At 37.0% G+C, this 12766-nt stretch overlaps 1 protein-coding gene across 8 annotated transcripts in view; it reads left to right on the top strand.

The window, feature by feature from the left end:
• Positions 1–6362, top strand: part of Arhgap12 (Rho GTPase activating protein 12) — a 98684-nt gene extending 92322 nt beyond the window's left edge. For all 8 annotated transcript variants that reach the window (XM_042685938.1, XM_042685943.1, XM_042685942.1 and 5 more), the window contains 5 exons: positions 823–921; positions 2726–2803; positions 2901–3035; positions 3209–3311; positions 4056–6362. In XM_042685938.1, the coding sequence (XP_042541872.1) occupies positions 823–921; positions 2726–2803; positions 2901–3035; positions 3209–3311; positions 4056–4230 (590 nt within the window). In that variant the 3' untranslated portion in view covers positions 4231–6362. The remainder of the gene's footprint in view (positions 1–822; positions 922–2725; positions 2804–2900; positions 3036–3208; positions 3312–4055) is intronic.
• Positions 6363–12766: the final 6404 nt, after the last annotated feature.

The following is a 12766-nucleotide window of genomic DNA, read 5'->3' as shown; positions in this document are numbered from 1 at the left end:
CTGTGGCTCAAAATGGTAGAGCACTAGCCTTGAGAGAGAGGTCAAGGACAGCACCCAGACCCTTATTAGTTCAAGCCCTATAACCAGCACATGCGCGCGCGCGCACACACACACACACACACACACACACACACACACACACTCACTTTATGAGGTTATTCATCACTTCAAATAATTTTGCTTGTTTTCCTGAGTAATTAGCATTGATGTATAATTTCTAAACTGTTGGGAAAGGATTAGTGGAGCAGTTTTTGAAGTATATTTCTTGGAATTAAGTGTCAGCACATGGTGGGAGTGTTTGTTTTCATAGTGTTCAAAATGTTTGGATTTTTAAGAGCTAGACATGAGCATAGGAGCCCATCAATACCCATTTGCCTTCAAGAACTGCAAGGTCCTTCTCTCATGGAACTGGTACTAAAGTGGGACGTCAGACAAGATGGAAGCAGTGGCAAGTACTGTGAATCTAAGGTAGTAATAAAACAGAAGTGACTAGAATTGAATTGTTTTAGATAAACATAGTTACTGATAAAGAGGTGACATTTTAGCTGAGAACCAGGAGTAAAGAGGAAATCGTTCTCTGCAGAGGACATACAAAGACTCTCCAGCATGAGTGAGTTGTGTTCATGGAGTTTAGTAAGAAGCATTATTTGAAGTGAAATTAGACAAGTAGGGTGCTGTGCTGACCAAATAAGACATAGGTCATGGGAAACAGTGTGAGATACCACTGCACATGTTCTAGTGCACTTAGCCATTTAGCTCATTTAGTCAAATGAATTACATTTTAAGCAAGTGGTTCATCATTTAAAACAAACTCTCTTTCAGATCAGGTATTTGGATCTAATCTTGCTAATCTGTGTCAGAGAGAGAATGTCACAGTGCCAAAATTTGTGAAGTTATGCATTGAACACGTTGAAGAACATGGTAAGACAGTTTTTTGGGCTTTTTTTTTTTTTTTTTTTTTGGGGGGGGGGGGGGTTGTTGGTCATGGGGCTTGAACTGTAGGCCTGGGTGCTGTCCCTGAGCTTGTCAGCCCAAGGCGAGCACTCTACCACTTGAGCCACTGCGCCATTTCCAACAGTTTTTTATTTTTTATTTTTCTAGCAAGCCAAACCCAAACTCTTTATTTTGCCATCAAAATATGTAGGGTTTTTGAGATTTTAAGGGAGGCAATCAAAAGTTCATTGTGATTCTAAGATTTTCTTTTTAAAGTATCTTGTTTATTAAAAAAAACAACAAAACATATGTGTAGTTAAGTGTATGGAATTTCTGGAAGCCACTTGGAGTTGCCTGTTGCTTAAAATACAAACAGCAGCAATTGTGAGGAGATTACATTTTCTTACTAAGAGAATGTTCTGTAATAAAATTGAGATGATATTTTAAAGTTGTTAAATCAACTAACATTTCTAAATAGAGAAATCTTTCTTGTGTTGTTTCCTGAAAATGAGACATTAATTTCTATTTTGTTGAACTTTAAAATTTATAGTATTTATGCTAGTGTGTATGAATTAACAGTACAATAACATTAACTTGTACCTATCTAATTAGAAATATTTTGTAAAAATGAGATAATACTTTTAATTTATTGTAATTTTTGCCAGTTTTAGATTCTTTTTATTTACTTTTTTCCATTAACTTTTTTTTTGTCAGTATGACAGTAAAGACACCATACTGTTTATCTTTATTCGTAAGAAGCTAAATGAATAGCAGTTAGAGATACTGTGCTTTGTTAAATTAAAGGCATTGTATACTTACCCCAGCACTATAGTTTTATAAGATTAATTTATCATAAACATTTACTATGACACTTTAGAGGAAAGTTCTTCAGATGTGATTTTACATTGTAAAATGCTATGCAAAATTATGGATCAGTTGATTTATATTGCTGCTTTTGCTTTTTAAAGTTATCCCCAGGTATTTGCAGAGGTTTACCTTTAAATTGTTAGTATTTTATGTTTCATGAGATGTTTTCCTTGAGCTAACCCACAGCAACCCACAGTCAGTGTGATAAACAAAATGGAGTTATTGCTGCTTATTAAGCAGAATTGAGAGTGACTTGTCATCCATCTCTTCCTGCTAAGAGTCTTAGCCATAAAAAGCCATTTGATTTTAGGCTAAGGCTAATGAGTAAGAATTCTGTAGCCAGGTGTGACAGTGAGTGCCTCTAGTCCCAGTGATTTGAGTGACTTCTGAAACAAGAGGTTTGCTTGAGCTCCTGCCTTCAACATAGACAGATATTTCTAGAAAAGGATAATGGGTAGGGGAGGGGAAACACCTTAAAAAAAAAAAGCCAAAGTGTTTTTGTTTGTTTTTTCCCTAGCCCTGGGGTATGAACTCAGAGCCTAGGTGCTGAGCTTCTTTTGCTCAAGGCTAGCATTCTACCACTTGAATCAGAGTGCCACTTCCAGCCTTTTCTGAATAGTTTATTGGAGATAAGAGTCTCATAGTGGGAAGTGGCACAGTGGCTCAAGTGGTAGAGGGCTAGCCTTGAACTGAAGAGCTTTGTGACAGTGCCCAGGCCCAGAGTACAAGCCCCATGACCCACCCAACAAAACAAAACAACAACAAAAAAATAAAACTAGAGGAGTCTCATAGTCTTCCCTGCCCTTCCTGTCTTTGAATCCTGATTCTCAGATCTCAGCCTCCTGAGTAGCTAGGATTACAGGTGTGAACCATGAGTGTCAGGCTCAACAAATACTTTTAAATGTACAATGTTGTTATCTCTTAGGTCTGGATGTTGATGGGATCTATAGAGTAAGTGGCAATCTTGCAGTGATCCAGAAGCTGAGATTTGCAGTCAATCATGGTAAGAGTATACTCTCTTGTGATATCCAATGTGTTACTTGTAATCTTTAGAATTGGTTTAAAGTAACTTGAAATATCCTGTTCCTACTTATTTTCAGATGAGAAATTGGATCTGAATGATAGCAAGTGGGAAGACATTCATGTTATCACTGGAGCACTCAAAATGTTTTTTCGAGAACTACCAGAACCCCTCTTTACATTTAATCATTTTAATGATTTTGTTAATGCAATTAGTAAGTATAATGTTTCTCTATAAAATTGCTTGTTTTTCAGTGGGTTGTTTTACTCCAGAAATTCTAAATGTGACCACAAGATGTCACTGTATATTATGAAATCTCAACTTCTAAACCATGTCATTGCTTTCAGTTTCATAAGCATTTGCTGCAAGTTGAAATCTTTTTTTCAGAACAAGAACCAAGACAACGTGTTGCTGCTGTTAAGGACTTAATCAGACAGTTGCCAAAGCCAAATCAAGACACAATGCAGATTCTTTTTAGACACCTCAAAAGGTAAGAGAACTGCAGGCTTAGGAGCTATGATGTGATGTAACATACGGGGAGGCCCACAAGCGCCACCCACATGCAGATTTGGTTCACAGTTGGGCCACTTGATGTCTTTGTAACTTAAAAAAAGATGTTCAACTTCCTGTAGCTTTGGTTTCTTATAGATAAAGTGGGTTGGTATTAAAGCAGGTATTAAATGCAAAATATTTATATAGTGATTAGCAAGCACATGATAGGTACGCAAAAATTATCACTTAATTAGTATGAAGATGAAATTATTAATTAGAGAATATTATTACCCTAAAAAAAAAGCCATCATAGCTCTAGGTTATCATGGCTACTTAAGTAACTGATTTTTGTTCATCTTATTCTAAGAATAGTAGAATACTAAAATGACACCAATTAGAAAATTAACATATACTTAATTTTAATATTTAATAAAAATGTTTTCCTCGTTAACTGGAATTGTAACATATTCAAGACTGTGTCTGTGTCCAGTCTTTAAAATTAAGCTGAAATGTCATGTGTTTAAAGTTTGTTAAAGGGTATCTATATATATCTAGGCCTCTCAGCTGTGTTTATACAAAGCCGACTTCAATGTAGCATGCAGGCAGAATTCTACGTGTTTAAAAAGTTTGGTGCAACCTAGCACAGTGATTATTTTTGTTTTCTAAATGCAGGCTTAATGTTTATAATACAAGTTGAATTTTTTCTCTGTATTTTTTATTTTCTCTTGTTTTTTCTCTTTAGAGTTGTAGAAAATGGAGAGAAAAATCGAATGACTTACCAGAGTATAGCAATTGTTTTTGGTCCCACTCTCTTAAAGCCAGAAAAAGAGACTGGCAATATAGCGGTTCATACTGTGTACCAAAATCAAATTGTAGAACTAATTCTGCTGGAATTAAGTGCCATCTTTGGACGTTGATTCTTATGGAAGACAACCTGTGGAAGAGAAGCTGTATTCCATCAGATTTCAAATTTTTATGTACGATGTATTTTGTTTTGGACCAAGCAGTGACTCTTTGATTTTGCACTTTTTTTTAATTTGAGGGATCATACAGGAAGGGGAGAATTAAGATGTCTGCTAGGCCCTCATATTTGCTGCTTTGTTTCAAGGTGATATGATTGTGTAGTTTTGGATCCATTTTATCTGAATGTGTGCATTTAATATTCTGAATTTCAGTACAAATTAAAGCTCAGATTTCTAACCTGTCATACACACTGGATCATTTGGTAAGAAAAGCTACATTTTTCCCCCCTCAAACTGGATAATGTAGAATTTCTTCTCTTGATCTGTAAGTTCTTCACTTGGTAGAAGAGTACTTAATATCAGTTACTTTGAAACATACTTGGGCATTTAAAACAAAATGAAGTATATTAATTCTGAAACCTGTGTATTTCTTTTCAGGGTTTCTGCATGCAGTGGCAGTCTTAAGTGCTAAAATTCATTATAATCCAGACATAATCCCATTGGATGAAGGCTTGCTGTCTGTCTTGTATTGCACAGCATCCTTACTGGGATATCTTAGTTGCTTGTTTGGGCAGCACACTAATATTACCTAAAACACTGTGATTTACTGGAGTTTTACTTAGATAAGTCAGTTCAGGGTATTTGAGAACTGTCTTGGTATACTGAATTGTAACTAACAATCCTAATTATATCTAGTGCCATATTGAGTTCTTGGTATCACCCTGTGGAAATGGACATTATTTGATGTAAATAGCTAAAGACTTAATGTCCTTTAGCTTATGTATATAATTGTGTTGTATAGTTTCAGAGCACAGTCTAACTCTACATTTCTAATCATGATATTGGTAATATTTTCCATGAATATTAGGTTTCCTCCAGAAATAGGCTGATATTTGAGAAAATTAACAATGTGCACTTTTAGATTTTAATTACCTTTACAAGCAGATCACTGTAATATGAATGGTACTGGAAAAAAAGCTGAATATACTTGCTAAGTGATAAATGCACTACAAGAGGAACCTTTTAGGTCATAATATTTAATATGTATAGAAAACATTAGAAAAAAATTACAGAGTCCTAACTCCAGTTTGAATAGTGGAAATCCACATGTATATTAGATAGATATTGGGTGGAAAATGATGTTGCTAAAATTGAGAATTTCCTTTTACATTACTAATGTAGATTGATTTGTACAATAAAACAGGGTTTGGAAGGTTTTGTTACAGGGAGCATGGTCTGTTGAAAATTTTTTAAATGTATTTTTCTAGATTAACTACTGTATATGAAATGTTTAATCTAATAAAAAACTATAAGAGGCTTAGAGATTTTCCCATTAGTGATATGCATTTTGGCTCTTAATTTTTTTGTTTACTGTCATACTCTTACATCTCATTTTTTTAAAAAGTTAACTGAACCCAATGTTTCCTCTGGCAAATACATTTTCCTTAATTCATATCTTTTCTGTTCCTTTCCATGTCAACACCTCCCTGTGCCCAACACACTTTATTTTTCTTTAAATTTCTTTATCAGTATTTGAGAATGATTTGTGTCCACTATTCTTTTTCCCTTGGATTACATTTATAATTTATAGATTGCCTTCCTTAGGAACAACTATCTTTGTATGATCTGTCTAAAAAAGTTCCTAAGTTGTGGTTAAGATACTGTATTTGTTGTTGTGATACTGTTAAATAGATATCAGACCAAACTACTTGACAGCTAAAGCAGATTGTTTCAAGTGGGGAGAAAAAGTCCCAAATCAGAATGTGTGTGTTTGCTTAAAGATGTCATTTATAACACAGTATGCTTTAGGACTGCCTGTTTCTTGATTGTATACCAGGAAAACAATTAGATTTAAATCTGTGATGTTCTTTCTCTTGGTGGTCATGAACATATCAAAGATTAAAATTGTCCTGTGCTCCTTGTTTCAAAGTACATATGTGTGTATGTGAAGTCTTAAGTGTTTCATTGGTCTACAGCTAGTCATTTTATTGTAATATTATATGTACAATGAGATCTGTGTCTTGTGTTTTCATCCTTTGTGAATTAAAAAAACCTCACTTGTTTTTGTAATAACAAAACCAGTAATATTTTCCTGTCTTGGCAGCCTGATTTTTAGTAGAAAACATATTAAAAGCTAAAAATAAATCATCAGTGGGATTTCATTTACCAATAGGCCTTCTTCAAAATACCATTTAAAAATTGAAAAAAAAATAGTTTAAATAAACTAGTACAATTAGAATTAAAGAAAAATATTTACTTTGAAATTTTATAGCAATAGGAACTTTTACCTTTTTCTTCTGGAGAATGTAATTATGAAATCTCTGAAAAAAATGATATAAATGTGTAAATTTTTAAATTCTTGTTTGAAAAGAACAAATGGAATAAATCAGCCAAACTTTGGGCTTAGGGGCAGATAGGCCATAGTGTGTTTATAACAGATATACCAACCCCCACATATATGGATATAAAATGTATGTTTGTGCCATAGAAGTGAATAACCCATATCACTTACATATAAGTAAAAAAAACCATCAATAATACAATAATAATGGGAATAACAGGTGCCTGGAGACCTTTGTACTATCTTAGTTTCACATGAATCTTTGCAAGCCCAGTAGGAGAAAATACTACTCCAAAGTCATGTCATGTAAAATGATTTCCAAATCATGGAAGAGGCTTCTAAATAAACTTTTAATGTAAACATGTAGTTTCCCCGGGATATTGATTCCTCAAACATCTTTATGCATTTTTTAAAGAATATTCAGAGGAGTCTACAACATGTTATCTTAGTAAAGAAGAAAATAAAAATACTGAAATGAGTTTACTGATCTAGTCAAAGTCAAAAAGTTCGTCTTACATCTGTATCTAAGGTTGGATCTTGTGAGGAAATAGGCTTTGTGGAGTTTTCTCTCTTGAATTCCAGCCATCTGCTCTGGTGGGTTCTTGTTTATAGCATACACCTCTCCAGTGTGTTGCTAGAGAAGGCATTGAATGGGCACTTGGGCCTGTATTGGATTGCTGGAGGTGGGGCATGGATTTCTCTTTGTTGTTGTTTTAAACTATGCCAGTGTAACTAGTGTAGTCCTCTTAAATGTAACAGTGTGAGATTAAAAAACAAAACAAACAAAAAAAAAACAAGCAAACCGTTGCAAACCAAACCAATAGTCTCACAATAACTGTATTTGAGTCTATTCGAAAATTTCAAGCTGTAAACTCAGGCCATGTGGAGTGTGACTTAGTATTCCAGAGAAGAGGGAGGCACAGAATGCGTAATGAGACATTCTGTAACTGCTAAGACAACGGACGTCTCCCAAAGAATCTCAATTAGTCTTCTCAACTGAAGTTCTGCCGGTCAGGGGTGGCCGTAAGTAGACTCAGCTGGATTGAGCTTTTACAAATTGGCCCTATGTGACTATGGCACTTAAATGAACTCTTTCATTTCCTTCATTGCTTTCCTTCTCTCACAGGAAAAAAAAAGAAAGGGAGGAAAAAGCACTTTAGTAATACACTCATAATCAGAGCACTTACAAACAAGGTAATTGTTTTAACCAAACACTACAATACATACTCAAAAAAATGTTGGTTTGTTATTTTCGCTTTCTCGTTGACCTTCACTTTTATTTTCTGTCCTCAGTGTTTTCAGAAAAGCAGTTTTTGGTAAAGATGCTCAATTATTGATACTGATAAGCAATTTTTTCAGGTGGTTCTGATATGGCTTGTAGGGCAAGCTTGTAATATTGCCATGAATCTTATAATGTTGATGGAATTTGTAGAAGTATCAGAATGACATGGTGCTGAAGAAAGTGTTATCAACAGCATTCATAGAGGGACAGATCAAAATCACCACAAGGTCATGGTAAAGTGACCTAGAAGAATATACATAAACTTACTTTTTCCCTTGGGCATTTTGGAAATTTATATTTCGGTGAGAATTGGTATCTTAAATGCTCTTGTAAACCATAGTCTTGATTGTGACCAATTTGAGTACAATGGCATCCCGTGTTCACAGATTTATTCTAAGACCTATGCTAAAAATAACCAGCGAAAAATGGTTGGAAGCATAGCTCAGCTGTACCCCAGCCTAGCAATATTAAGGCCCTGAGCTCAAACCCTAGTACTGTCAATAATTTAATTTACTGAGGGGTGTTAATACACTAGAACCCTCATGACAATAGATTTCCCTGTTGGTGAGAACATAAAATAGTATAGCCCTTAAGGGATACTATATGGTGTTTTTTCCACTGAAAGTATTTTCAATTCAGAATTTTTAGCTCCCTGATCACAATCACATTTCAGATACTCAGTGATATGGAGTTAATACCTGCCAAATTGGATGGAACAGCAACCATCAGTTCTATGCTCAGAATTTTTTTTTTTTTTTTTGGTCATGAGGCTTGAACTCGGCCTGGGTGCTGTCCCTGAACTCTTCAGTTCAAGGCTAGTGCTCTGCTACTTGAGCCACAGCGCCACTTCTGGTTTTCTGAGTCGTTTATTGGAGATAAGAGTCTCACAGACTGTTCCTTCCTCAGGCTGGCTTTGAACCACTATCCTCAGATCTCAGCCTTCTGAGTAGCTAGGATTACAGGCATGAGCCACCTGCGCCTGGCTGCTCAGAAAATTTTGAACAGAAGATTATGAGGAATAAGTGAGAAATGAAACATTTTGAAAAATAAAAGATGTAAAACATACATTGTTTTATAATTCTCCCCCCCCCCCCCCATAGTTGTCTCAAATACACAACCCCAGAAGAATTTGAAGAGAGGAAGATCTTTTCATTAGGCCTGACAAATTTGGGATTTTTGTCATACTTGTGCCCATATTGGGGCTGCGAAGTATGCTAAGTGTGATTTAGCTTGCAGTTAGAGCTGTGTCAAAATGGTTGCAATTTGGCCAAATCTAGTTTGCAAATTGTAGCTTGAAAGAAGTGTTTTCCCATTGTTCTTTGGGTTGCAATGCTGTGCTGCGAATTAACATTTTTGAAGCTTGTGTCACAATGTTCTTGCTGCTAAAGCTTAGAAACTCATGGGAAAGATTTTTGAAAAGTCTTATTTTAGAAACTCTAAACAATTAAAGAATGGTTATAATTGGAGTGTTCTCTTGGGTTCCAAGCTACTTACCTTTGTATTTAGGTTTTTAATACACATTGGTAGTGACATCCTAGTGAAGATCTTGGAGAACTGACATAAGTTCTCTTAGTGTCCTCAGTTTACAGGCCTGCTGCTTAGGGATGAGCTCTGCCTCTGCCCACTGCACCTTGGGGAAACAGTAAAACCTTGCCCACTGCCATCTGGACGAGTGAGCAGGGGTACATGAAGACCTGACTGTTAAGGACACTGTCTCCCAGGTGGACTGGCAACTTCAAGTAGAATAAATACTTAGAAGAGACTAGATTGCCCTGTGCTTCTAAAAATTGATAAGTAATTGTACAAAGGGCTAGCTAAAGTCATTGCAATTGATTTGAAAGGGAAGCAAATGGCATGTCACATTACATGAATGTGTCAGGATGGTTCTTGGGATTACAGATGTCAGACCATAGCTAGCTCTAGGAGTGGCGATAGAAATGACTGACTTGTAGATAGTGGACACAGCCTGGTAGGACACTTGGGGGAATGGAAACAGAGGACGTCATCTGAGGCTTCCTTAAGGTTGTAAATGAATAGTATGGACAACAGTCCTCCCAAAAACTATTGGGTCTGAAATCATACCTTCAACAATCCTTTAAGGAGGAATTGTTTAAAGGCTAGGTGCCAGTGGTTCACACCTGTAATTCTAGCTACTCAGGAGGCTGAGATCTGAGGATTGTGGTTCAAAGCCAGCTACTTCAGCAAGTCCTTACGACTTCTTATCTCCTACTAGCTACCAGAAAGGTGAACTGGAGCTGTGGCTCAAGTGGTAGAGCACTATCCTTGAGCAAAAGAGCTCAAGGACAGTGTCCAGGCCCTGAGTTAAAACTCCAGAACCAGCACCTCCCCCCCCCCCCCAAATCATTTAAAGGACTGATCAGATCTGACCTGAAACTAGTGAGGGTGCTGAAGGACACATTTCTCTGGGTGCTGGTGGCTCACATCTGTAATTGTAGCTATTCAGGAGGCTGAGATCTGAGGATTATGGTTCAATGCCAGCCTGGACAAGGAAAGTCTGTGCAACTCTTCAATTAACCCCCCAAAAGCTGGAAGTGGAGGTGTGGCTCAAGTAGTAGAGTGCTGTCCTTGAGCACAAAGAGGCTCAAGGTCAGTGCCCAGGCCCTGAGTTCAAGCCCCACAACTGACAAAGAGGACACACTTAGTGGCTGGGGAGCAGCTCTTGACATTTGCCACAAGTCTGTAACAATATTTTCGTACACATATATAATGTATTTTGATCATAATCATACTTCATTCCCCTGCATCTACAATTCTCAAGACATCTTTCCAGTTGGGTAAAGTCACTGGACAAATGCCTTACAGTTATCAGGAAATAAGGTTCCATTGTAAGAGAAAACACAGTCTACTCCTTCACACACATTCAATGTGGCCTCAAAGAAAATTTCTCATTCCACCAGGACAGCATATCAGGAAATCAGATTGTGCTAAACCCCCACACAGGCTTCAAAGTTTCTTGAAAATCGTTTCCTGAATCTAAACACAGCCAACAGCTGGCCAGATTCGCTGGCCGGACCCTGTAGCTCAGGTATGTCATGCAGACCTGAGAAGATTTTAAGCCTTCCAAGCAGATCCAATCCTAAGTTCCTCCATAGTTGAAACCTGGCAACAGCCTCTGCTGATGGGGAAAATACTCAGTGAAACACATTTAAATCTCAGTCTTTCTAGTACCACCCTAAGTTCACTCATCTTTTCAGTGCGGGGTAACCCAGGTTTTATCTCACTTGTCTTTAACATTACTTCCCAAACCAGGTATTACTAGCATGTAGTCTTTCCAGCCTGAGATTGAGCCAAGAGGTAGGATATATTGCTACAAGATTGGACAGTGGGTCTAGATGTTGACAGAATTTGTAGTACTTGCTGAAGTGACGTGAGGAGGGTTGTTAAAAGGCAGAAGAGCCATTGATGGCCTTGGTGAGACACAGTTTGGATGGATGAAGCCTGGCTGTAAGCAGATGCGTCATCCTGGCATGAAGCAGTCCTGTGTTTGATGTGTGTTTCAGTCTAAAGCATCAGGGAAGGAATGGATTTCACAATTGGAGTAGTGGTGTTTTCTGTATTAAGATTGTGTGGAAAGGTTTCTGAAAAGATGGTGATGGTACAGCCTTACTTTCAAGTACCTACATTAAAATAACAATTCAGTGGTATTGATAACAAACTCTAGTACCAGTCTTTGCCTTGGATGGTTTCTGTGAGAGAAATGGAAGCAGTGGGCGTGGCAGCTGATGACTCTGAGGACAGAAGAACCCATTACCATCAGTTTTAGCCCATAGGAATAGTAACTTAGCTGAGCTCACTTCTAGGATAAAACCCTAGAGTGAGGGAAAGTTGCTGGGAGTGGAACAGAGTGGAGCCAGTATACAAAAGAGAATGCCTCATTTAAAAAAAAAAAAAAAAAAGGGAAAGGGGCCAGGTGCCTCACCCTTACCTAGATACTATCTATTTAGGAGGCTGAGATCTGACTCTTACCTCCAATAAATAACAAAAAGGGGAAAGTGGAGGTGTGGCTTAAGTAGTTGAGCACCAACTATGAATGAAAAATCCAAGGGAGAGTGCCCTGACCCTCAGTTCAAATGCCATCATTGGCACAAAAAAGGGAGGAGGGAAGTAGAGCCAGGAAATCCCCCAAATGCAAATTGCTATACTTTAAAAATAGCTGCTTAAACAATGTAAAGATGATAAAATCGACAATGCTTTCTAAAAAGATCCAAAAGGAAACACTTTTAAAATAAAACATGTATTTTTTTAAATTAAAAAGTGACCTTGAAGAAAGGAAAACAATAGAATTATACAAAACTAAGGGAAGCAAAAAATAAACACCTAATAATTCAAGTATATTTTCCTGAAAGTAAAAATGAAATTGTATTGAAAGAATTCTAACAACTATTATCAACATAAAACAACCAAATGCCAAAACAGTCAAGCAAAATTATTGTTCTACAAATGTGGGTAGGAATGTGAGGAAGAAACGGGAAAAGCAAAGGAAGGGGTGATATTGTCCACAAGGAACTGCACCTCTTTGTACAACTCAGTAATAATAAATAGAAGCAGGACCAGGCCTGGTGCCCATTCCTGTAATTCAAGTTACTCAGAAGATGGAGATCAGGAGGATTGTAGTTTAAGTTCAGCCCAGAGAAAAAGTTAATGAGACCATCTCAGTTGAGAAGCTTGGCATGATGTTATGTATTTGTAACAGCAGATAAATATAGTCATACAAGCCCCTCAGTCAGAAGCCAGCCCTGGGCAAAAACGCAAGATGCTATCCAAAAATAAAGCAAGAAGGGTCAGATGTCTGTGGCTCACACCTATAATCCTAGCTACTCAGGAGGCTGAGATCAGAAGATCACAGC

The sequence above is a fragment of the Dipodomys spectabilis genome, unplaced genomic scaffold (assembly GCF_019054845.1).
Source record: "Dipodomys spectabilis isolate Male_0828 unplaced genomic scaffold, ASM1905484v1 ptg000096l, whole genome shotgun sequence".
In the NCBI taxonomy this organism is placed as follows: domain Eukaryota; kingdom Metazoa; phylum Chordata; class Mammalia; order Rodentia; family Heteromyidae; genus Dipodomys; species Dipodomys spectabilis.
Note: the sequence above shows the minus strand (reverse complement) of the source record. Positions and strands in the feature narration are given on the sequence as shown.